This window comes from Caretta caretta, chromosome 1, assembly GCF_965140235.1.
Source record: "Caretta caretta isolate rCarCar2 chromosome 1, rCarCar1.hap1, whole genome shotgun sequence".
NCBI classification, from domain to species: domain Eukaryota; kingdom Metazoa; phylum Chordata; order Testudines; family Cheloniidae; genus Caretta; species Caretta caretta.
In genome coordinates, this window is record NC_134206.1 from 62,612,392 (window position 1) to 62,634,947 (window position 22,556).

Sequence of the window (22,556 nt, forward strand, 5' to 3'; positions counted from 1 at the left end):
GGCTAAAGAAAATCTAACTATGACCATTGTATTCAATCACTTAATTCCGAAACCTGAATTGCTGTCAGTAACCTAAAACACTCAAATCTTTAAACCTCCCTTAGTTGATCAATTTGTCCCCTAAAGCAATTTATACTACAGTAATTCTCATTGACGCCAGTGAGGGAAGCACTAAACAATTACTGGCTGGCCTGCTGCTGAACTCCACTAACTAGGTGCTCATGGTTCCAACAGAGATTTCTGTTTATTTTAGGTCAAGGGCAGCTTTACAAGCCAGATTTTCCTCTTCTTGGTACAACCTGAGCCAAGAAAAACCCCTCACGACTCAACACTGAGAACAAAGTATTGACCTGACCACTGACTCCAAGGCTTGACTCAGAATCCTCTGGAGCACTGGTTCTAATACACTAATGTATTATTGCACCAGTCCACCAAATCTTAGCTACTGTGCTTTTCTTTGAATAGTCAAGGCTATTTAGAACAGGATTTCATATTCAACTGTAGCCTTGAACATTACAGCGTATGACTTAAAATAATAAATAATAATAAACCACCCTCCCCACACATACTCTACAGATTGTTTTCCCAGGAAAGCATGTTCTGCTGTTTTTATGCCAGCCATCTATTTTTAACATTGGATTTCCCTTTATATTTCTGATTATAGTCATTGTAATACTGTGTAGACTCATATTTTTCACAATAAGTTGCTATTTGCACAATTGCAGATACATACATAACACTGAAGGCTCATGAATAAATTCCATGAACTGGTGGAAGTCCGTACTTCCAAAGCCAGGCTTTATACAATATTTTAACACCACAAAACTATCCTGTGAGAGATGCTTTGACACCGGTTAAAAAAGAGTTTTACATGTAATATTTGTAATATTTAAAAAAAAACACAATCCCCTCCTTGTATGAATTAGTATAAATAGGAATCAGGAAATATAATAGTACAATAACGATAATTTACTGTCATAGGAGGTTATACACCAACTACTATCTGTACCATACATAATGCTCAGTATATTTGATAATACTAATATCAAAACAGTATTTTCTCATTCTAAAACATTGGTATGTATTGCCCCAAATTGAAGGAAGTAGTAATACTGCAATGCTTATTAATCAATTTAAATATAGAGTGTGCTTTTAACTATCCTGTAAACATTTGTTTTGAACAGTAACTTGGTTTAAAGATATTGGTCCAAGACCATTAAATTATTTAAGAAAAAAATTGAATTCCAGTAATCTCCAAATGACTTCTCAGTTTAAGTTTAAATGAAAATAATTAAAGTGGAACTTTTAACTAGGATTTTGTTTATTTTTTGGCAAGGGCACAAGGGGAGGTGTTTGTGAAATTGCAAGCACACATTTCAAAGTGGAAGTTTTACTTCCTTTTAAACTGTAATTATCTGCTTTAGAAAGCCTATTTGGATTCTAAATTTCTGTTGGGTTTTTGTTTTATGAATTCCAGTACTATATAATAAATGTTACAAACCAAACTCTTTATGGGATCCTAAGAAGTCATGTGCTTATGTATTTTGTTGGTTGACTGCAACAGTTAAACAAGAAAACACAAGTCTCATGGTTGTACTGACATCATTGATTATGCCGATTCACAAACAAAGACGTCTCAGCACTATACAAGCCAATGCTTTTGTTGTGAAGCCAAAAACAGCAATGTTAATTTAATCTCTATTCAAACTGGAAGTTCTGGAGGCTGCAGTGGGCAAAACGGGTGCCAGTCTATTCTGCTGCTTGCCAACAAAAAGAGGAAAAAAAACCCACCTTTCTGCATGTACTGAAGACACAAGGAGAAAAAAGCTACTGCACACACCAAAAAATCTGATAAAAGTGGTCATCATCCTAAAGAGTGTATTATGAATACAATTATGAGAAGTTTAAGTTATTACCAAGCACTTGATCATAAACTTTTTCGTAAGCAATTTGGTTAAGGTAATCAAAAGATGAACACTTAAGAGACTGAGGATTTGTTAATCCTCCAGTTGCCCTCAAATATACATAAAGACACCAAGTTAGGCAAAAACAAACCAAATAACCAATTCAGATATGCACTTTTTTCTCCCTAAGGACTTCAACTGTGTGAGGTGGTCACCATTCTCAAATCCCACTGAGCTTAGGAAGACCTGCAAATGTTCAGGATCTCCCAGGAGACACTCAGAATCCGTTCCTGAAATGTACTAAGTCAGCAGAACCAATTGCTAAGAAGATTGCCAAGTTCCAGAAGAGTGTCCTGGGAATTGTAGCGAAGACCAGGCAGACAAGCAAGTGCAGAGACTGGCAAGTCATATTCTCTTAAATAAATGGGGGCTCAGTGCTTTAATGGAGGAGGCTCTTCATACATTTTTCTTGCTAGTGAGTTTTGCTCATGGCAGGATATGGCCCTTTGAGAGTACATAGTTCCACTATTATAAAATAGTAATTTGAAGGGCATGTATTGTAAAACAATGTATCTACTTATTTCTGTTTCAACAGAGCCTAAGGACCCCAAACAAGCTTCAGCATATTAGGAGCTGTACAAGCACACTACAAAGACCTTCCAGGCCCCAGAGAGCTCAAAACTTGGGATGACATACACATATACAGAAAAGTTAAGCCAATACTATTTCCCATGCGCTTACTGTTAGGTTAGACAGTATATATAGCATCTGCTTGATAGACCAGATGGTTCCTTTAGAATTCAAGATAATTTTACATGATTTCACTCGTTTTTTGAAAGTTTGTTTGTACGTGTTTAATTTTAAGGAAAAAATACCTACATGTCTTGATGCACTGATCAAAGCTAGGAAATCACGAGCTAAGTCTGACAGACTCAATTGTTATTTCATTTCACTCCCCTGCTTTTTTACTTCCAAATATGATTTAATAGACAAAATATCAGCTTTAGTTTTCTTCTACTGCTCACCCACATGTGCAGAGTTGTTGACCAGCTTGTGCTGCTACACATGCGCCAGAGCACACAATGATGATGCTCATGCTACTCTATATCTGTCAAGTCCCACATTTCATTGGACCCAACAGATTTCAGTGAGACCCCAGTGACAGTCAGACTTATGCCTGGCTGAATGGGTTGGGGAGACAAGTCTCAAATGGGACAGGTGGGAGCTATTTCAAAGAAAACAGAACAACTGAACTAAGAAGAAGAAAATGTGGAGAGAAAAAAAATCAATATGACATGACACACATGCTGCCTGGAAAGCAATTTGGTACAGGCAGCGGATCTGGTAGGAAAGATTCAAGTCACTTGAAATAAAATAAACAACTATAATCTGGGAGAAAAAAAAAACTTATTTCTTGGAAAGCCCTGAGAACTTAATTAAGAACAGAGCAAAATTAACAGTTATTATATTTGTTTCAATTGATATTTTTAAAATATGAGTTTTTTATAAAAATTTTCGCTCAGCAACAAGAAAAAAAGCTCTCATGTGGGAACAATAGCTAGTCAGCTCATAAAATCATTAGAGGGAATACTTTTGCTGTCTACCATGCAGAGCAGTTTTGCTTTTGGGCAATGGTCCAGATCAATTACAGATTTGATCTATAAAAATCAGGGACAGAAAACTTTGACCATTTTTTTTCCTAATGCACACTAGATCAGTGAAAGGTACAGCTAATCTTAAGTCTATTTGAAATTGCTACTATTCTTTTTCAAAAGCGACACTGTTAAGGACTCACTGAAGTACAGGCACGTTGCTTTAAAAATGTAATAGATTTCCTGGTCTGCTTTCATCTTGCATTAGAAAACCAGTCAGATGGCGGAAGCCTATTAGTTATATAGTCTATGTCCACGCTAGAGCAGGAGTCTCCCCTTCAATATGATCTTCAGTGCTTTATCTATTCTAATTTTAAATGCATCATGTGACCCACAATCTCACAGAAATGTGGATAAAAATAAAAAAAAATCTTTTGATTTAATTGGATTTTTTAGTTATTTAATGTTTAAAAAAATAAGCCTGTTTAAAATGAAATCTGAATGCAATACAAAATATGTTAGGGCCTAAACTTATTATAATTTAGCTGTAAATGTGAAATATGTTTTGATAAGAGAAGTTTATGGAGCCAAAACATTTAAGGTTGTTTTGTTTAATAAAAATAAATGTTATAGCTATTTTGTGTTTAATTAAATTTCAGTTACCGTCCTAATTCAGCTCGACCCAAAATGACCAAAAGTTAATCATCTCGTACAAAAGCAATATATCGTATCATTCACCATTTTCTGACATACTAAAAATGAAGTTAATAAGAAACTGCAAATATTAAGCTATATAATTGCTTAAATAAATGTACATTGTTACACTGTGTTTGCACGTAGAAAAAGATGCACCAAATTTAGTATGAAGGTTCCATTAATTTGTAAATCAACATGTTTTAATCGTTATACCAACCAATAAAAATGCACCTCTCTTTAGAAAACAAGTAGAAATGGAAAAATTATTAAAATCGATTATTTAAATTGAGGCTTTTGACTTGGTGATTTAAATCATGATTTTCATCACATTGATCTAAGTTAATCCATGCAGTCTCGTACACATCCTGCATCTGTGACTGGCAGGAAGCATGACTAGATGACCTAACCTTCAAGGTTTCTTTCAAAGCTGGCCTTAGCATTTTTTTGGGTGGGCTGGCAAAACAGTTTCACACTCTTCCCCATCATCAGACTCCTATTAACCATGATCACTGTGCTACATAGAGGACTAATCTAAGGATTTTGAGGAAGATTAGTATAATGGGGCTGTGTTCTGCTTAATTGACACATTTTAACACAAAGTGTGTGTATCTAGGTAAGAATGGGAAGACAAGACACCCCAGAGCCTCTAGTTACAGAAGTGGAGCCCAGCTGTGGAGGGTTGTGGCCAGCTGCCAATATTTAAAAAAAAACAAAAACAAAAACCAAGAGTTCTCCCAGGAACAAACTGTCCAAGTAAGATGGATACCAAGGGGCCATTAGGCACTCTGTATTCTACTGAATGTTACCACATTACATGTTACCAACAGTAACTGTCCCAACTCTCTTCCCTCTGGCTAGTATTTTATAGAGAAACTAAGGCATAACAATTAAATAAGTTGACCATGGTCACAAAAGGGATGCTAGTCAGTGCTGAATTAGAAAACAGGAATCTCCTGTTCTTAATCTTCTAGGATGACGTCTCATGGAATTCTGTTGCTCCTCCTTGTGGGAAGAGGTAACGCGGGCTACTCAGAGGAGTTAGCTTGGTTGCAGGCAGCTGATTGAGGGGGAACCTACAGTCACACTAGTACCATGAATGAATCTTGAATGCCACTGCCCCATATATTTGTAAACTGATCTCGAGTCCTCACAAAGGGAGTTGTGGCACTGGTTTTCCCAAAGGCCAGCAGTGCAGTGAGGCATAAACAGACAGTGAGTTTAAGGAAAGCTATCTTTCTCAAAGCGGTCTTAACATGGAAAAGGTCTAAGCACCTTAAAAAAAAAAATTTTTAAAAATCAGGCCGATATTCTCCTTTACACTTCTACGTCCCTCAAATACAGAGATAAGGAAACCAGCATTTTGGCGTAATCTTCAAGTCATTTCGCCCCAACCAGCAACTTTGAAATGGCATCTATGCTGCACATCAAAAGAAAGGAATCCAACATGTGGCAAGCCTTTCAGTTTTACCTTCTAGAGCCACTTCAAGTGACAGCGCTATACAGTATCACCATTATCAATAAATAAATATATAAATAAAGCCTATATTATAATACAGACAAATGTTTCCATTTTAAAAAAATAAGTTCCAGAAGTCCAGCCCTATTGCACAAACCTGTAATAAACCATTTTTAAAGAACAGTCAATGAAGAACCAGCTTCAATGCTTCCAAAGAGTCAAAACAGATTGAGGGGGAAAAAAATACTAGAAATGAGACTTATTGTAAAATGTATCAGTTTGCTTTTTAAATAGTCTTAGATCTTTAATAATGAAGATAGATAACTGAATATTTGATCCAGTGTTATGCAACTATATAGAGCAGCACGCAGCTATTGCACAATATATCTACAGGATTTCCAGTAGAAAGGAATATATAAAAAGTTCTATCACAGAAGTCCTTGGACATTAATTTTTGGTGCTGGATTCTAACAAATCTTTTGCTTCATTTATTTTTGTTGCTAAGTATGGAGATCCACCTGAAAAAAAGGGAGAAAAATAGATTTATATCAGTATGAAATACAAAAACCATTTAACTTAGAGCATCCCTTAAATTATTGGTGATGTGGTTTATTAGTTTCCTCCCTCTCCAAAAAAATCATTCATAAGCTTACGTGAAAATGTCAGAGATAAATTAAACCAGTGGATAAGTAAACAGAACAAACATGCAATAAAATCTTAATCACTGTGAAAAATAATGCAGAGCAGCACTCTCCTATCAAAGTGAAGTCTTCATGAACAGTCTAAAATTATTCTCTCAAATCATCTTAGTATTTAGACTGAATGCATTGTTCCTGCACCTGTTAAGCAAGGTCAGCTACCCTGAACAGATCATCTAATGAGAACAGCTAGGATTTTTTCCCCCCAGGAAATCATCAGAGGCAAAAATGTTATAAGCCAATTTTTGATACAGAATCATTAAGAACATACACCAAGCCTATTCCATTCTAGATTCAGAGACAGAGAAATACCAGCCAAAAGATGTCACATTAAAGCTATTTAAACACAGTACTCCTTCTAACTTCTGGTCCTGAACAGTGTCATTGCTTTATGCTCCATCTAACAATCTGATTACAGTTCAGTGGTCCTTGTGTTTGTTTTTTTACTCTCCCCTTGAGTGTCAACCATCTGCCTACAGTCACCAAAAACAACATTATACGGTCTGTATCAGTATCATCACTCACTAGAACACAGCTCTATCTTTAAAAAGAAAAGGAGGACTTGCGGCACCTTAGAGACTAACAAATTTATTTGAGCATAAGCTTTTGTGAGCTACAGCTCACTTCATTGGATGCATTCAGTGGAAAATACAGTGGGGAGATTTATATACACAGAGAACATGAAACAATGGGCGTTACTATACAGACTGTAACAAGAGTGATCAGGTAAGGTGAGCTATTACCAGCAGGAGAGCGGAGGGGAAAAAATCTTTTGTAGTGATAATCAAGGTGGGTGGGCCATTTCCAGCAGTTAACAAAAACGTCTGAGGAACAGCGGGGGTGGGGGGGGTGTAGGATAAACATGGGGAAATAGTTTTATTTTGTGTAATGACACATCCACTCCCAGTCTTTATTCAAGCCTAAGTTAATTGTATCCAGTTCGCAAATTAATTCCAATTCAGCAGTCTCTTGTTGGAGTCTGTTTTGAAGTTTTTTTTATTGAAGAATTGCCACCTTTAGGTCTGTAATTGAGTGACCAAAGAGACTGAAGTGTTCTCTGACTGGTTTTTGAACGTTATAATTCTCGACGTCTGATTTGTGTCCATTTATTCTTTTACGTAGAGACTGTCCAGTTTGGCCAATGTACATGGCAGAGGGGCATTGCTGGCACATGATGGCATATATCGTATTGGTAGATGTGCAGGTGAACAAGCCTCTGATAGTGTGGCTGATGTGATTAGGCCCTATAATGGTGTCCCCTGAATAGATATGTGGACACAGTTGGCAACAGGCTTTGTTGCAAGGATAGGTTCCTGGGTTAGTGGTTCTGTTGTGTGGCTGCTGGTGAGCATTTGCTTCAGGTTGGGGGGCCGTCTGTAAGCAAGGACTGGTCTGTCTCCCAAGATCTGTGAGAGTGAGGGCTCGTCCTTCAGGATAGGTTGTAGATCCTTGATGATGCGTTGGAGAGGTTTTAGCTGGGGGCTGAAGGTGATGGCTAGTGGCGTTCTGTTATTTTCTTTGTTGGGCCTGTCCTGTAGTAGGTAACTTCTGGGTACTCTTCTGGCTCTGTCAATCTGTTTCTTCACTTCAGCAGGTGGGTACTGTAGTTGTAAGAATGCTTGATAGAGATCTTGTAGGTGTTGGTCTCTGTCTGAGGGGTTGGAGCAAATGTGGTTGTATCGCAGAGCTTGGGTGTAGACAATGGATTGTATGGTGTGGTCTGGATAAAAGCTGGAGGCATGTAGGTAGGCATAGCGGTCAGTAGGTTTCCGGTATAGGGTGGTGTTTATGTGACCATCGCTTATTAGCACTGTAGTGTCCAGGAAGTGGATCTCTTGTGTGGACTGGTCCAGGCTCAGGTTGATGGTGGGATGGAAATTGTTGAAATCATGCTGGAATTCCTCAAGGGCTTCTTTTCCATGGGTCCAGATGATGAAGATGTCATCAATGTAGCGCTAGTAGAGTAGGGGCATTAGGGGACGAGAGCTGAGGAAGCGTTGTTCTAAGTCAGCCATAAAAATGTTGGCATACTCTGGGGCCATGCGGGTACCCATAGCAATGCCACTGATTTGAAGGTATACATTGTCCCCTAACGTGAAATAGTTATGGGTGAGGACAAAGTCATGAAGTTCAGCCACAAGGTTTGCTGGGACATTATCGGGGATGCTGTTCCTGATGGTTTGTAGTCCATCTTTGTGTGGAATGTTGGTGTAGGGGGCTTCTACATCCACAGTGGCAAGGATGGCGTACATTGGCCAAACTGGACAGTCTCTACGTAAAAGAATAAATGGACACAAATCAGACGTCAAGAATTATAACGTTCAAAAACCAGTCGGAGAACACTTCAATCTCTTTGGTCACTCAATTACAGACCTAAAAGTGGCAATTCTTCAACAAAAAAACTTCAAAAACAGACTCCAACAAGTGACTGCTGAATTGGAATTAATTTGCGAACTGGATACAATTAACTTAGACTTGAATAAAGACTGGGAGTGGATGTGTCATTACACAAAATAAAACTATTTCCCCATGTTTATCCTACCCTCTCCCCCCACCGTTCCTCAGACGTTTTTGTCAACTGCTGGAAATGGCCCGCCCACCTTGATTATCACTACAAAAGATTTTTCCCCCTCGCTCTCCTGCTGGTAATAGCTCACCTTACCTGATCACTCTTGTTACAGTCTGTATGGTAACACCCATTGTTTCATGTTCTCTGTGTATATAAATCTCCCCACTGTATTTTCCACAGTATGCATCTGATGAAGTGAGCTGTAGCTCATGAAAGCTTATGCTCAAATAAATTGGTTAGTCTCTAAGGTGCCACAAGTACTCCTTTTCTTTTTGAGGATACAGACTAACACGGCTGCTACTCTGAAACCTCTATCTTTGTACACTGAAATGTGGTTTAAACATCACTGTGCCCTGAACAACCTTTTCCTAAGCATCTGTTCTTATGAATGAAAAATTATGAACAACATTTAAGGATACAGAAAGGACAAGTATCAGTTCTAGATGCCTGGCAACAGAAGGAGGTAGGACTTCGAAGACTGGAGAACTTCACTGTGACTTTTAGATCAGGAGTCTAAACCACTACAAACTCATTCCCAGATAGGGTTGCCAACTACTGGGAGTCTCCCGGAATCATGCCCTATCTCCCGGAGGCTACCAAAGCCGAACTGGGAGATTTTAGGTGCTGAAAGTCTGGTGGCGGCAGCAGGGCTAAGACTGCAACGCTCCCTAAAGTGGCTGACATGTCCCTGTGGCCCTCTTAGCCCAGCTGCGCCGCCGACCGGTAGCTGCCCGAGGTAAGCGCCTCCCGGCTGGAGCCTACACCCCACACTACCTCCTGCACTCCAACCCCCTACCTCAGCCCTCCACCCCAGGCTCAGCTCAGAGCTCCCTCCCACACTCTGAACCCCTTGGCCCCACCCCACAGAGCCCATACCCCCTCCTGCACCCCAACCTGCTGCCCCAGCCCACTGAAAGTGAGTGAGGGTGGGAGAGAGCGATCGACGAAGGGAGTGGGGATGGAGTGAGCGGGGCGGGGCATCGGAGAAGGTGCAGAGCAAGGCATTTGGATTTGTGTGATTAGACAGTTGGCAACCCTATTCCCAGATTTAATACAGAAACAACTGAGTGAAGTCCATATTTTTTAAGTGTGTGCTGTGTTGTGTTTGTGTGTTTGGGGTGGGGGGTTGGGAGGGGCAGAGGGGGGAGAATGCTTACCAATACATATGTAAAGTTTTTCTGATAAATTGGGTTTCAGTAAGGAGTGGGGATTACTGAATTGAATATAGCTTGTCTATTCCCCTTTGAGAGCAGAGGCATGAAAAATAAAATAACTGCAAAAAGCAATACAAGCTAGAGAAATATTAACTATGCACTGTTTAAATGCCAAAAGTGAATTCTCTCAAAATAAAGTCAAATTTGCTAAAAGCGTTTTTTGCTACATTTACATCAAGTGCACAACCTATTTCATTGCCTTCCAATGAGAGAGAAACTTGTATCATGCAATCCAATTTGTAATTTTAGTTTGGATACTCCGTGCAACAATTTTTGTGGCTTTCACTGTACATATTATTTCTCTAAAAACATTTGATTTTGATTTATTTATTTAAAATTGTGTCTTCGGATCCCATAGTTCTCTCATAACTAGCCTATATAACTGTAGTTTTAATCAGTTTCCATTGTTGTCCTTTTACACTAACTCCATTTATCTGCTACAGTTGTGTATTATCTTTGGCTTCAACCCTGCCACTAATGAAGTCAAAGGAGTTCTAAGTGGGTATATGGGCCTGCCTGTGCAGATGCAGGATTAGGAACTATGGCCCCAATTCTGCAATTGGTAGCGCACAGGTGGGTTGCTGAGTCTACACGATGCCCTGTTGAAGTCTACAGAGCCCCAGGCAAGTGCAACTGTCAGCTCAGATGCTATCAATTGTGGGAGTGGGAGACTTTAGTGTATATCATCTTCAGAACAGCGATTGTCTTAATATGTTGGTACAGCACCCAGCCCAAAGGAACCAAGATCCTGATGGGGATCTCTGGGTGCCACTGCAATACAAAGGATAATGTTTATTAATCAAAACTTTTAACATACTGTACTCTAAACTGTAGCTCTGACCATCATAATATATTACAAATATAACAGAGAATTCCTTTCCTATTTTCAGTATACCTACTTTACAGAAAAACAAATTAAAAAGCAGAATGACAGACAACATCTAAGCAAGACTGTTTAGCCGTTAGCAATCTAAGGAGATAAGGCAGCTGAAAGAAAAGTGCTTACTCAACACCTTATATTGCCAGCGGTCAGTTATCTTTTTATTATGATTGTTAGGAACAAAATCCTGTGAATCTGTCAACAAGAAATAAAAAACTTCACTTCCCCCTTTTGACTTTTGAAATACAGTGCAATTCTACCATATGTTATTGAAAAGTAGAAACAGGAATGAACATATGGGTGCTCTCTTTCTCAAGCAGCTGTAGTGTAGTTAAAGTTATAATAAGCCTTTCTGTAAGATAAATTTACATTAAAAACCTGGCCAATTAAAGCAACTGTGCCCAGCTTTACAGTTTTCCAGGGTGGGTTTAAGAAACCCAGAATCTGATATATTTAGTGATTATAGCACTTGTCCCTTAGAGACTTGTGTGCTCATATATTTATGGCCAGAAAAAACCCAGTTCAAGCATTTTTGTGTAATGTAAGTGGGAACTTCATGGCTAGTGTTTTGCCTTCTTCAGAGCTCCTGAAAAACTAACAACTAGTGAAGTGCTGATCTAGAAAATGAGCTCAGAAGGCAGCAGAGTAACCTAGTGCTACTATGGCATATGGAGCTTGGATATCAGTCTGCTTTATTTATTAGAGAAAACAACAACATATAAAAGCTTACCTGTAAGTCTCACTACTAAATATACAGCACATAATTTCATGAATTACATAAATGGCTAGCTACAACCAGTTTAAGTAAACTGAAAGGAGCTCGTAGTATGTTCTTTCCACCCAATATTAATGAAAACAACAGTGTACCTTTATCAGGGTGATTCAAAATCATGATTCTCCTATGAGCTGTTCTAATCTTGGCCTTGTCAGCAGATGGACTGTAGAAATAAATTAAAGTGCTTACCATAGTGTCAAATTCAGATTGTAAATGATCAGTTTGCACTGACTTCAGACAATTTAAAACTAGAGGTTTTCACCATCTTGTGGACACAACACACAATTGCACCTTTTGGGATGTAACATTTTAATAAGCCTTTTAAGACATTTAAGGAAGTACACCTCTTTTGTATTAAAAAAAAAAAGCGCAGCCAGTACAGTGAAGGAATACTGACAGTTTTTGTCTATTCCAAAACTCAGCAGTTCCTGCCATATACACTACAGAGACTGTATCAGCACAGTTATGTCAGCGTAGCTATGCCAGCACTACCCTGACAGAAGGGGTTTTCTGTCAACGTAGGAATATCACCTCTCCGAACGGCATTAGCTAGATCAACGGAAGCCCTCTTCCCTCACACCTCTAATTGATGTAGCTATGCTAATATAACTTTTCATTATAGACAAAGCCTTACACACATTTAACTGGTTTTCTACCAGTGAACAGGGAAAAATGATTCCTGGAAAATGGTTATTTACGACCAATGACAAAATATATAATATTTGTTGTAACTATGAATCTATACAGAGTATTATTAAAATAATTCCTCATCCTGGTGAGATCCGAAAACTCTGCATTTTTTGTTTTTCCAAAGCTGTTCAATGTGTTATACTCAGGGACATGTCAATTTACAAATGCTACATAAAGCTGCTCCTTTCAATGACAGGAAGATAAAATATGTACTTCAACTAAATTAAGTGTGTACCTTACCAGCAAATAGCCACTTATGGAAGCATTGTGCCAGCACAGTAGCAGAGTTCCTTCTGGTTTGAAGAGGAACATTTGTATTTGAAGCTGTATGGTTTAGCTTTTTTAAAATTCGTTGACGTGGAAAATGTAGCCACCATTTGCAGCAACATTTACCACTTCAAGAGAAGACAGAGGAAGGCAGCTTTTTGTCACTCCACTAAAGAATGCTATAGGGTAACACTGTTTAGTGGTACAAAATTTCAGCAGAGAAGGCAAATACATACTGCCCCCGCCTTTTCTTTTTAGCCTAAGTCTCCAAGAGCAGAGGCTAATACATACTTCCACCCCATTGCCCCCTTTTTAGCCGAAGGCTCCAAGAACCTAACTCCACTATCTGTGCAGGAATGCCAGGTCTCAGCCTAACTATAGTCTTGTGGGGGGACTCCCCTAAATATTGTAATTTTTACTCTTCAATCACGGAAAAATCAAAGCCTACATATGTTGCAGAAGTGGTGCACAGAACTGCACTAGAGAAGAAAAAGCGATGGGAATAAAAATTAGGCGGTCAGAGGCCCTGAAAATTACATAATAATTGAGAAATAAGATTATTTATATTTCAAATAATTTTTATATCAAACTGTTAAAGAGCACAATTTCCCATTATTTCAACCTATAAAGCTGTTAATAAATAGGCTGCTGTAATCTAGTGGATTGACCACACAATTAGAACCAAGTTTAGCTGAGTTCTGTTCTCAGTTCTGCAACTCACTGTGTGACCTGGGACAAGAAAATCTATATACTTCAGTTACCCCACAGGCGTAGTTCTCATAGGGACAATAATGTTTGCCCTCCTTAGTCAGGGGATTTCAGACCTACACTGCTAAAGGGCACTAAGTGCAAAGTACTATTAGAATCCAAAAATGAGTATTAATGTATTGTTAAGGTTAGAAATTTTAATGCTCAATAGTCAGGTTATGGCAAAATTGCAGTAAAGTAGTGCAGTTCTGCTCTGAAAAATGACTGATAAAATGGCATGTAACATCAAATTTGCTTAATTTACCAGATGTCACTAATCCTGCAAACTCAAAACACTTTCTTAAACATCACCAGTCATAAAGGTTCTGCATTGCAAGTTACACTGACAAGCCTCAGTTTCATTAGTGCAACCTTACTCATTACCTTCAGGAAGGTTACACAGGGGTAACTGATTGGCTTTGTACATTTGGTCAGCCATATGCCTCTGGATATATATAGGAACAGATCTATGGAGTAACGTGATGCTATTCTCCAGTCATTTTTCAGAGTATAATCACACTTTAAGGTTGAATACATGATCTCAACGTTGCCCCGTGTGTATGCATTGATTATACAATCTACTGTACTACTTCTGAAATGCAATAACTTATGATTTTTCTACAGTCTTAGATTCTATTGTATATTCTTGCTATCTTTTTATTATTTCATACTTATTTTTATTGATTTATACCAGGGGCGGGCAAACTGTTTGGCCTGAGGGCCGCATCGCGTTTCTGAAATTGCTGTGCCTCCCGCAACAGCCAGGCATGGCCCAGCCCCTGCCCCCTATTCGACTCCCCCCTGATTCTCACCCCCTGATGGCTCCCCCAGGACTCCTGCCCCATTCAACCCCCCAGTTCCCCCTGCTCTCTGTCCCCTGACCGCATCTGGACCCCCCTGCCCCTAACTGCCCCCCCCATCCAACCTCCCTCTCCCTCCTGACTGCCCCCCTGCCCCTGGAAGCCCCGCCTGTAACTGCCCTCCATTGCCCCATCCAACCCCTCCTCTCCTTCCTGACTGCCCCCACCCCGGGACCCCTGCCCCCATTCAATCCCCCTGTTCCCCACCCTCCGACTGCCCCACTCCCCAATCCACACCCCTGGCCCCGACCACCCCCAAACTCCCCTGCCCTCTATCCAATCCCACCCTGCTCCCTGCCCCCTTACCGCGCTGCCTGGGGCACCAGTGGCTGGTGGCACGGCTGCATCAGGACAGACAGGCAGCCACGCAGCACAGAGCACCAGGTCAGGCCATGGTTCTGCAGCCGTGCCGCCCCAGAAGCTTGCAGCCCCACCACCCAGAGCATTGCACCGGCAGCGCAGTAAACTGAGGCTGCGGGGGAAGGGGGAACAGCAGGGGAGGGGCCAGGAGCCAGGCCGGATGTGGCCCACCTCTGATTTATACACTATGTAATTTTTCTAGCTAACATATCAATACTTTTGCCACCACTTACATACCATATATTGAAACAGTATAAAGATTTCCTTTGGGAAAAAAAAATCTTTATTTTATCTTGTAAGCTGTCTGTTAAGACAACAATATGTACATTTTGAGTTTCTCTCATCTAGAACTAGCTAACTTACAATTCTCATTGGACTTATTCTGTAAATCTGGAAAGTTCAGGATGTTTGCTTAAAACAGGGACGCTAGTAACATCTCCTATATTTAGATTCCCTAACATTTTCCATTATAAAAGGTTCTTGTGTACTTCTCTTTGAAAAGCTCTCAACTCCATTGGCTGCAGCAGGCAGACATCATAATACTTCACTTATAATGCCTTCCCCATAAATCTCAAAATTGAATTAAGCCCCAGAACCGTTGCAAACTAAGGATTTCCTTTTTACAGATGACAAAAATGAGGGACAGGGATTAAAACAATTTGCCAAAAGCCACAGGAATTTTATGGCACAGAATAGGGAATCACAAGACCCAAGCACAAGACCATTTTTCTTCCCTTATGGAGACACCAGTTAATGCTCCATAGTTAATGCCGAGTTCCATTTTGCATTTAAAGTACAAATTAATCCTCTGTTTTATGTACACAGCCTCCACAAAATTGTTGTTTATTTCGGGGGCACAGAATGGATTTTCTGAGAATTTACAAGTCCAGTAATTAGTGTGAGTTAAAAATTCATTAAAATTAGCCTCTAAGAAATTCAGCATCTGTCAGTCTGGATGTGGGGGTCTGGATGTGGGGGCTCAGGGTGGTGCATCAAGGTGGGGGTTTGAGTGCAGGGAGCTCAGTGGGGAGTGGTCTGGGTGCAGGGGTGAGGGTCTGGAGGCGGGGGGTCTGGGTGCAGGGGGGCTCCGGGTACAGTGGTTGAGGTTCAATGGGTTTTTTGGGTATGGAGGGCGAGGCTAAGCGGGGGTGTCTGGGTATAGGAGGTCTGGAAGCACGGGGGTTGAGTGGATAGGGGGAGCAGATCCCTGTACAATGACCCCTCCCCTTGTATGGGGAGGGATGAGGGTAGGAAGCAGGGGAGGATGCTGAGCTTCATGCAGCTAGGTGAGGTTTCTGAGCATGGGTCTGACACAGCCCCACCCACTCCTTGCAGGGGAAGAGGAACTCCTATCCTCTCCTGCCTCCCGCCCAGACAGGACTAGTAGCTGATCCCGGCTCAGGTAGGAGCCACTGGCAGGGGTGTCCCCAACCCCGTGGTGATTAACCTCTCTGCTGGCTGCTCTGGGTGCCTGAAACAATGTACCTGTGCTGCTAGAGAGTGGTGCATGACTGCTCTTGCAGCTTCCCTGTCGGAAAGTCATTTATCTGTGGGGAAGCAAAGAAATCTGCAGATGATATGAATTGGCGCAGAATTCCCCCAGGAGTAATATGTCCCTTCTTGCTTCAACCACCATTCCAGAGGATATGCGTCCATGCTGATGACGGGTTCTGCTCAATAACTATCCAAAGCAGTGCGGATATTCATTTTCATCATCTGAGTTAGATGCCATCAGCAGAAGGTTGATTTTCTTTTTGGTGGTTCAGGTTCTGTAGTTTCTGCATTGGAGTGTTGCTCTTTTAAGACTTCTGAAGACCTCATCCCTCTCAGATTTTGGAATGCACTTCAGATTCTTAAACCTTGGGTCGAGTGACGTAGCTATCTTTAGAAATCTCACATTGGTACCTTCTTTGCGTTTTGTCAAATCTGCAGTGAAAGTATTCTTAAAAGGAACAACATGTGCTGGGTCATCATCCAAGACCATTATAACATGGAATATATCGCAGAGTAGGAGACATATGATTCTCCCCAAAGGAGTTCAACCACAAATTTAATTCATGCATTCTTTTTTTAATGAGCATCATCAGCATGGAAGTACGTCCTCTGGAATGGTGGCCGAAGCATGAAGGGACATATGAATGTTTAGCATATTGCACGTAAATACCTTGCAATACTGGCTACAATAGTGCCATGCAAACGCCTGTTATCACTTTTACATAGTTTTGTTTTTGAGTGCAGTTACATAACAAAAATATCTACATTTGTAAGTTGCACTTTCACCATAAAGAGATTGCACTACAGTACTTGTATGAGGTGAACTGAAAAATACTATTTCTTTTGTTTGCCATTTTTACAGTGCCAAATATTTGTGATAAAAAAATATAAAGTGAGCACTGTCTACTTTGTATACTGTATTGCAAATGAAATCAATATATTTAAAAATGTAGAAAAACATAAAAAAAGGTGATAAATTTCAATTGGTATTCTACTGTTTAACAGTGTGATTAAAACTGTGATTAATTTTTTTTTAGTTAATCGCGAGAATTAACTGCAATTCATTGACAGCCCTAATTCAAAATTCTTGTTGGCAGATTAAGGAGAAAAGTGACAATTGGGGCAAGTAAAGGTTCTCTGACCACATACTGGCTGGGGCATCAGTACTTTAAAAGGCTCCCCACGGGATGGCATTCTTGCCTTTTCTCCACTGCACACTAAGATAGTACTAACTGGGGAAACTGAAACAGAGCATAAGGGATACCTTTAAAGTGCATGGACATTGGAATTATGGGGTTGGGATCTCCCATCCCTCCTTTACATAGCACCAGTTCTCTAATACAGACCTCTGAAACAATAATTCAACTGCGAATTAAGGTCCAGAATCACCAGTACATCGACGGCTATGAACTGTTCTGTCAAAGCAAACCAACTTTAAAGCCATCTAAATGGACCAGTAAGCTCTAACTGCAATGCACTACTCTGGTGTACCAGTGAATCTACCCATAAGTTTAATTTTAATAAGTGATTTAAGGTTGCTAACGCATATCTTTAAGTTATCCAAAATACCACGTGGTACCATTCTCTTTGGATTTCTTGTTTAGTGTGCATGTATGAAATATGTATTTTCAAAACCTAAGGAAATTGCAAGACAAAAAATATATCAAGGAGGACATAATTTTGGGACATATCAGTTAAAGACACGGGAATGTTGTAATTAACTTTAAATGTAACCTTAACTCTCAATCGCCTGGATTAATAAGGGTTAGATATGGCATCGTTACAACATTCCTGTAATTAAAGTCTAATTAATGTTAAGGTTACACAAACAAAAATCCAGACATGTTAACATGTTTGAACTGCACAGTTAAGGCAACCAAACAATCTTAACTCTGGCCTATAGAGACTTCCTGCAATAATCATGCAATTATGATGAAAACATTTTAATCTAATCTTATCTGGGGCCACAAATGCTAAACTGTTTTTAAAGACTTTCAGGACTCGCCCTACCCTTTCCTGCCTTCCTGGAGTTGCTATAGGGAAGAATAAAGGTGGTTTGGGTGCCTCAGTTATCCATTTCCATATGTTAAAAGAAATCCAAACATGTTTAAGTGTAACCTTAACTCTTAATTGCCTGGGTTTGTAATGCTTGGTATTGGGGATAATCACAATATCCCTGTAATGTGTTTTATCCTTAAGTTACACATGCCTACGCTCACCCTTAAATTCATCCTAATACGTTGTATAGCATCCTCAATTCCTTTAACCACAATAAAAAAGATGTGAAGAGAGATTACACATACATTTGAATGACAGACTCAATGGAATTGCTTTCTGCATTACTGATGCATTAATACAATCCACAGTATTGTAAATCTTGATTTTTAGTGAGATCAGAGTAGATGATCATGTTGATCAGCATAGTATGTGTTGTTTTGATTTATATTTACAGCATTTGTCCTCTACTGCTGTAAGTGGCCTGAAGGTATGACAAAAGTTGCGTGGCTGCCCATTTTATTGTATGTTTTTTTTCCCAACCAAAATACAACCTTAGAATGGCATATGGAACACAATTTTTGTTAACAAGTTACGACTGTGAGCACCATATAGCCCTATTCTTTCACCTTACATTTCTTCATTCAGTTTGGTGATAAAACAAAAACAGTATTAATGCAGCACACCTACCTTATGCCTAAAATAAGACTAGCTTCTCGTCTACTCATTTTCTGTTCAAATCCTCCTTTATAGTATGATGAGAAACTCTATGGGGGAATGGAAGGAGGAGGAGGGAAGAGAGAGAGGAAAATAATTAGTTCCACGTACATAGGTGTCATGATCTCAATGCTATTCTATTACCTTAACAAGGTTGATTAGCATTTGATTAGATTTCACTTCAAGTGATGAAACTACTGCAAAACAAATATGGTTTAAAAGGAACTCTGTCAAACACTGAAAATCTGACCTCTTAAAAGTTACAGTTCGTGTTTTTACAGTGTCCCACTGATAATGAAAGACATTAATTGTTTCAACCATTGATTTGTAGGGTTGAGAGTCTCCCTGCCCCTTGGCAGGGGAACCCTAATTGTCTAAATGCTGGGTAGAATGAAATTGCACATGAGCACAGCCCTGGGCTTCATGTGCACATAAATTCATGCCAGCTTAACTTTCCCTGCCATTTGGGATTATTTGCTGTTTTTTTCCCAGATCAGAAACTGAGATTTTAACCACTGTTTAAAACAACGGAAAGAGAAAACTTGTTTTGGAGAGTGAGGTGTGGTAAATTTTTTTAAAGCAAAACCTGTAGTTGTCCAGGGAATGGAGTGAGGATAAAACTGATGCCTATCAACCGTGTGTTAAAATAAATTACTGAAATACCATAGCATAACTAAAGATATCAGTGGGGTTTTTTTTTGTTTTGTTTTGTTTTTTTTAAATAAAAAGAATTAGGGACTAGTCCAGCATTGCACAGCCGCAACCCTCTAAGTCAAACGAGCCTCAGAGACAACAGATGTAGTTCCAAGACAGCCTGACTATTGGGCGCTGGAACCCAGAAGTCAGTTAAGAAGACTGAAGTTTTGTTAACTGCCAAATTTATCAACAAGTAAGCTTTACAAAAAGTAAGTTTCATCCTTTTATCATCAAAGTGAAGTCTGGCTTCAGAACTGGGCTTTTTATCCACAATTAAAATATGCCTGGCACTTAATGAAACACGTTTTCAGTTAGCTACTAAATATACCTAGTAATTACCAATAATAAAATGTGTCATATTTATACAGCACCTCATCCCAAATGAATTTACAAACACTCATTTAAATTACATGCACTTATAAGGCACCTATTACGGTATCTAAGCAAACTTCATAGTTAAGATTAGGAGCAGATAGTCTCCCAAACCATACTGCTTACACAAGAGGGACGCTTCACCTATTACCAAAAAGCAGCCACCTCTGAGCTAATACACCGCAACATTATGGCTTTAGAAAGGCAGAGAATTTAGTATCAAATAAAATTTCAGAGAGCACACAGGGCCTGCTAGTGCCCACTGTAGTCAATGGAAATCCTCCCAATCACTTCAACGGCCATTGGATCAGACCAGTGGTTCTCAACTCACGGGCCACTTGCAGCCCAGACCCAGCTGTGTGGTAAAAAAAATTCAAAGTTTGCCGGTCCCAGCAGAGGGCAGGGCCAGCTGAGGGGTAGATGGCATCATGGAGCCCTGCTGGAGCGCTAATGCCATCAGGGAAGGCAAAGCAGCTCTCTATGGCAGGGGAGCAGCTCTGGTGGCAGCCTGATGCTTCTTCCCTCCCCAGGACAAATGGTAGGGTTGCCAGGTGCCCAGTTACCACGTGTGGGGGAAGGCACCGGGCCATCAACCCATGCCAGCCATAGGCGTAGTTTAGGGGGGCATTGCCCCCCACCACCTCTCGCAGAAATAGGGGGTGCTGAGCAGGACTTGCTCTGCTCAGCCTGTCGGGGTGGGCGGTGAGAGGCACAGGTTCTGTCCTTCCCACACTGTGCCAGCTCACTCTGCGCCTCTCCCTGGTGGAGGCTGGCAGCTCTGGGATGCTGCCTCCTGCGTCCTGGTGCCTGTCATTGTCCTCTTCTACGTGTGCCGGGTCCTGTTTCTGTACAATAGTGAGCGCCTATGCGGGGTCAGGGCAAGGTAGTGGGGAAGGAAGAAGGATGGGATAGGGCAGGGGGAAGAGAAGGGAATGGGGCAGGAGGGAGTGGGACAGGGGCAGGGGACAGTATGGAGAGGAAGAGAGAGGGGATGGGGCAGGGGGAAAAGAAAGGGATGGGGGAGTGGGACAGGGCAGGGGACAGAGGAGAGAGGAAAGAGGATGGGGAGGGAAGAGGAAGGGGATGGGGCAGGGGGAAGAGAAGGGGATAGGTGATGGAAGAGTGGGACAGTGGGGAGAGGAAGAGAGAGGGGATGGGGCAGGGGGAAAAGAAGGAGATCATAGAATATCAGGGTTGGAAGGGACCTCAGGAGGTCATCTAGTCCAACCCCCTGCTCAAAGCAGGACCAATCCCCAATTAAATCATCCCAGCCAGGGTTTTGTCAAGCCTGACCTTAAAAACTTCTAAGGAAGGAGATTCTACCACCTCCCTAGGTAACGCATTCCAGTGTTTCACCACCCTCCTAGTGAAAAAGTTTTTCCTAATATCCAACCTAAGTGCTTCAGGATTCATTCTTTGAGGACCTGCTCCATGATTTTTCCGGGGACTGAGGTGAGGCTGACTGGCCTGTAGTTCCCAGGATCCTCCTTCTTCCCTTTTTTAAAGATTGGCACTACATTAGCCTTTTTCCAGTCATCCGCGACTTCCCCCGTTCGCCACGAGTTTTCAAAGATAATGGCCAATGGCTCTGCAATCACAGCCGCCAGTTCCTTTAGCACTCTCGGATGCAACTCGTCCAGCCCCATGGACTTGTACACGTCCAGCTTTTCTAAATAGTCCCTAACCACCTCTTTCTCCACAGAGGGCTGGCCATCTATTTCCCATGTTGTGATGCCCAGCGCAGCAGTCTGGGAGCTGACCTTGTTCGTGAAGACAGAGGCAAAAAAAGCATTGAGTACATTAGCTTTTCCCACATCCTCTGTCACTAGGTTGCCTCCCTCATTCAGTAAGGGGCCCACACTTTCCTTGGTTTTCTTCTTGTTGCCAACATACCTGAAGAAACCCTTCTTGTTACTCTTGACATCTCTTGCTAGCTGCAGCTCCAGGTGCGATTTGGCCCTCCTGATTTCATTCCTACATGCCCGAGCAATATTTTTATACTCTTCCCTGGTCATATGTCCAACCTTCCACTTCTTGTAAGCTTCTTTTTTATTTTAAGATCCGCTAGGATTTCACCGTTAAGCCAAGCTGGTCGCCTGCCATATTTACTATTCTTTCGACACATCGGGATGGTTTGTCCCTGTAACCTCAACAGGGATTCCTTGAAATACAGCCAGATGGGGCAGGGGGAAGAGAAGGGGATAGGCGATGGAAGAGTGGGACAGGGGGGAGAGGAAGGGAGAGGGGATGGGGCAGGGGGAAAAGAAAGAGATGGGGATTGGAGAGTGGGACGGGGGAAAGGGACAATGGGGAGAGAAAGGTGGGTGGGGTGGGAAGAGGAAGGGGATAAGAGGATGGGGCAGAGAGAAGAAAAGGGGATGACTGAGCGCCACTGCCAGTGAGAGAGCTGTCTCCTCACTTCTGGGCATCCGTGCCAAAGGCATCCATAGAAATGGGGGGGTGGCAAGTGCCCCCGCACTAGCCACAGCTGTGTGTCACCTCTGGGGGCAGGATGAGCATGTTCCAGGCTGCAGTGCACCCTGGACTGCCTGCAGCAGACAGTGCCCACCTGCC

The 22,556-nt window shown here is 41.2% G+C and overlaps 1 protein-coding gene across 2 annotated transcripts in view; it reads right to left on the minus strand.

Annotated features, from left to right (window-relative positions):
- Nucleotides 1-4,374: 4,374 nt before the first annotated feature.
- DNAJC15 (DnaJ heat shock protein family (Hsp40) member C15) overlaps nucleotides 4,375-22,556 on the minus strand; it is a 45,580-nt gene continuing 27,398 nt past the window's right edge. Inside the window, exons 4-6 of one of the 2 annotated variants that reach the window (XM_048851123.2) lie at nucleotides 18,888-18,964; nucleotides 11,877-11,947; nucleotides 4,375-6,166 (exon numbers count right to left, since the gene is read on the minus strand). In XM_048851123.2, the coding sequence (XP_048707080.1) occupies nucleotides 6,096-6,166; nucleotides 11,877-11,947; nucleotides 18,888-18,964 (219 nt within the window). In that variant the 3' untranslated portion in view covers nucleotides 4,375-6,095. Of the gene's footprint in view, nucleotides 6,167-6,918; nucleotides 8,618-11,876; nucleotides 11,948-18,887; nucleotides 18,965-22,556 lie in introns of those variants that run through there. The other variant, XM_048851131.2, reaches the window with a different exon arrangement.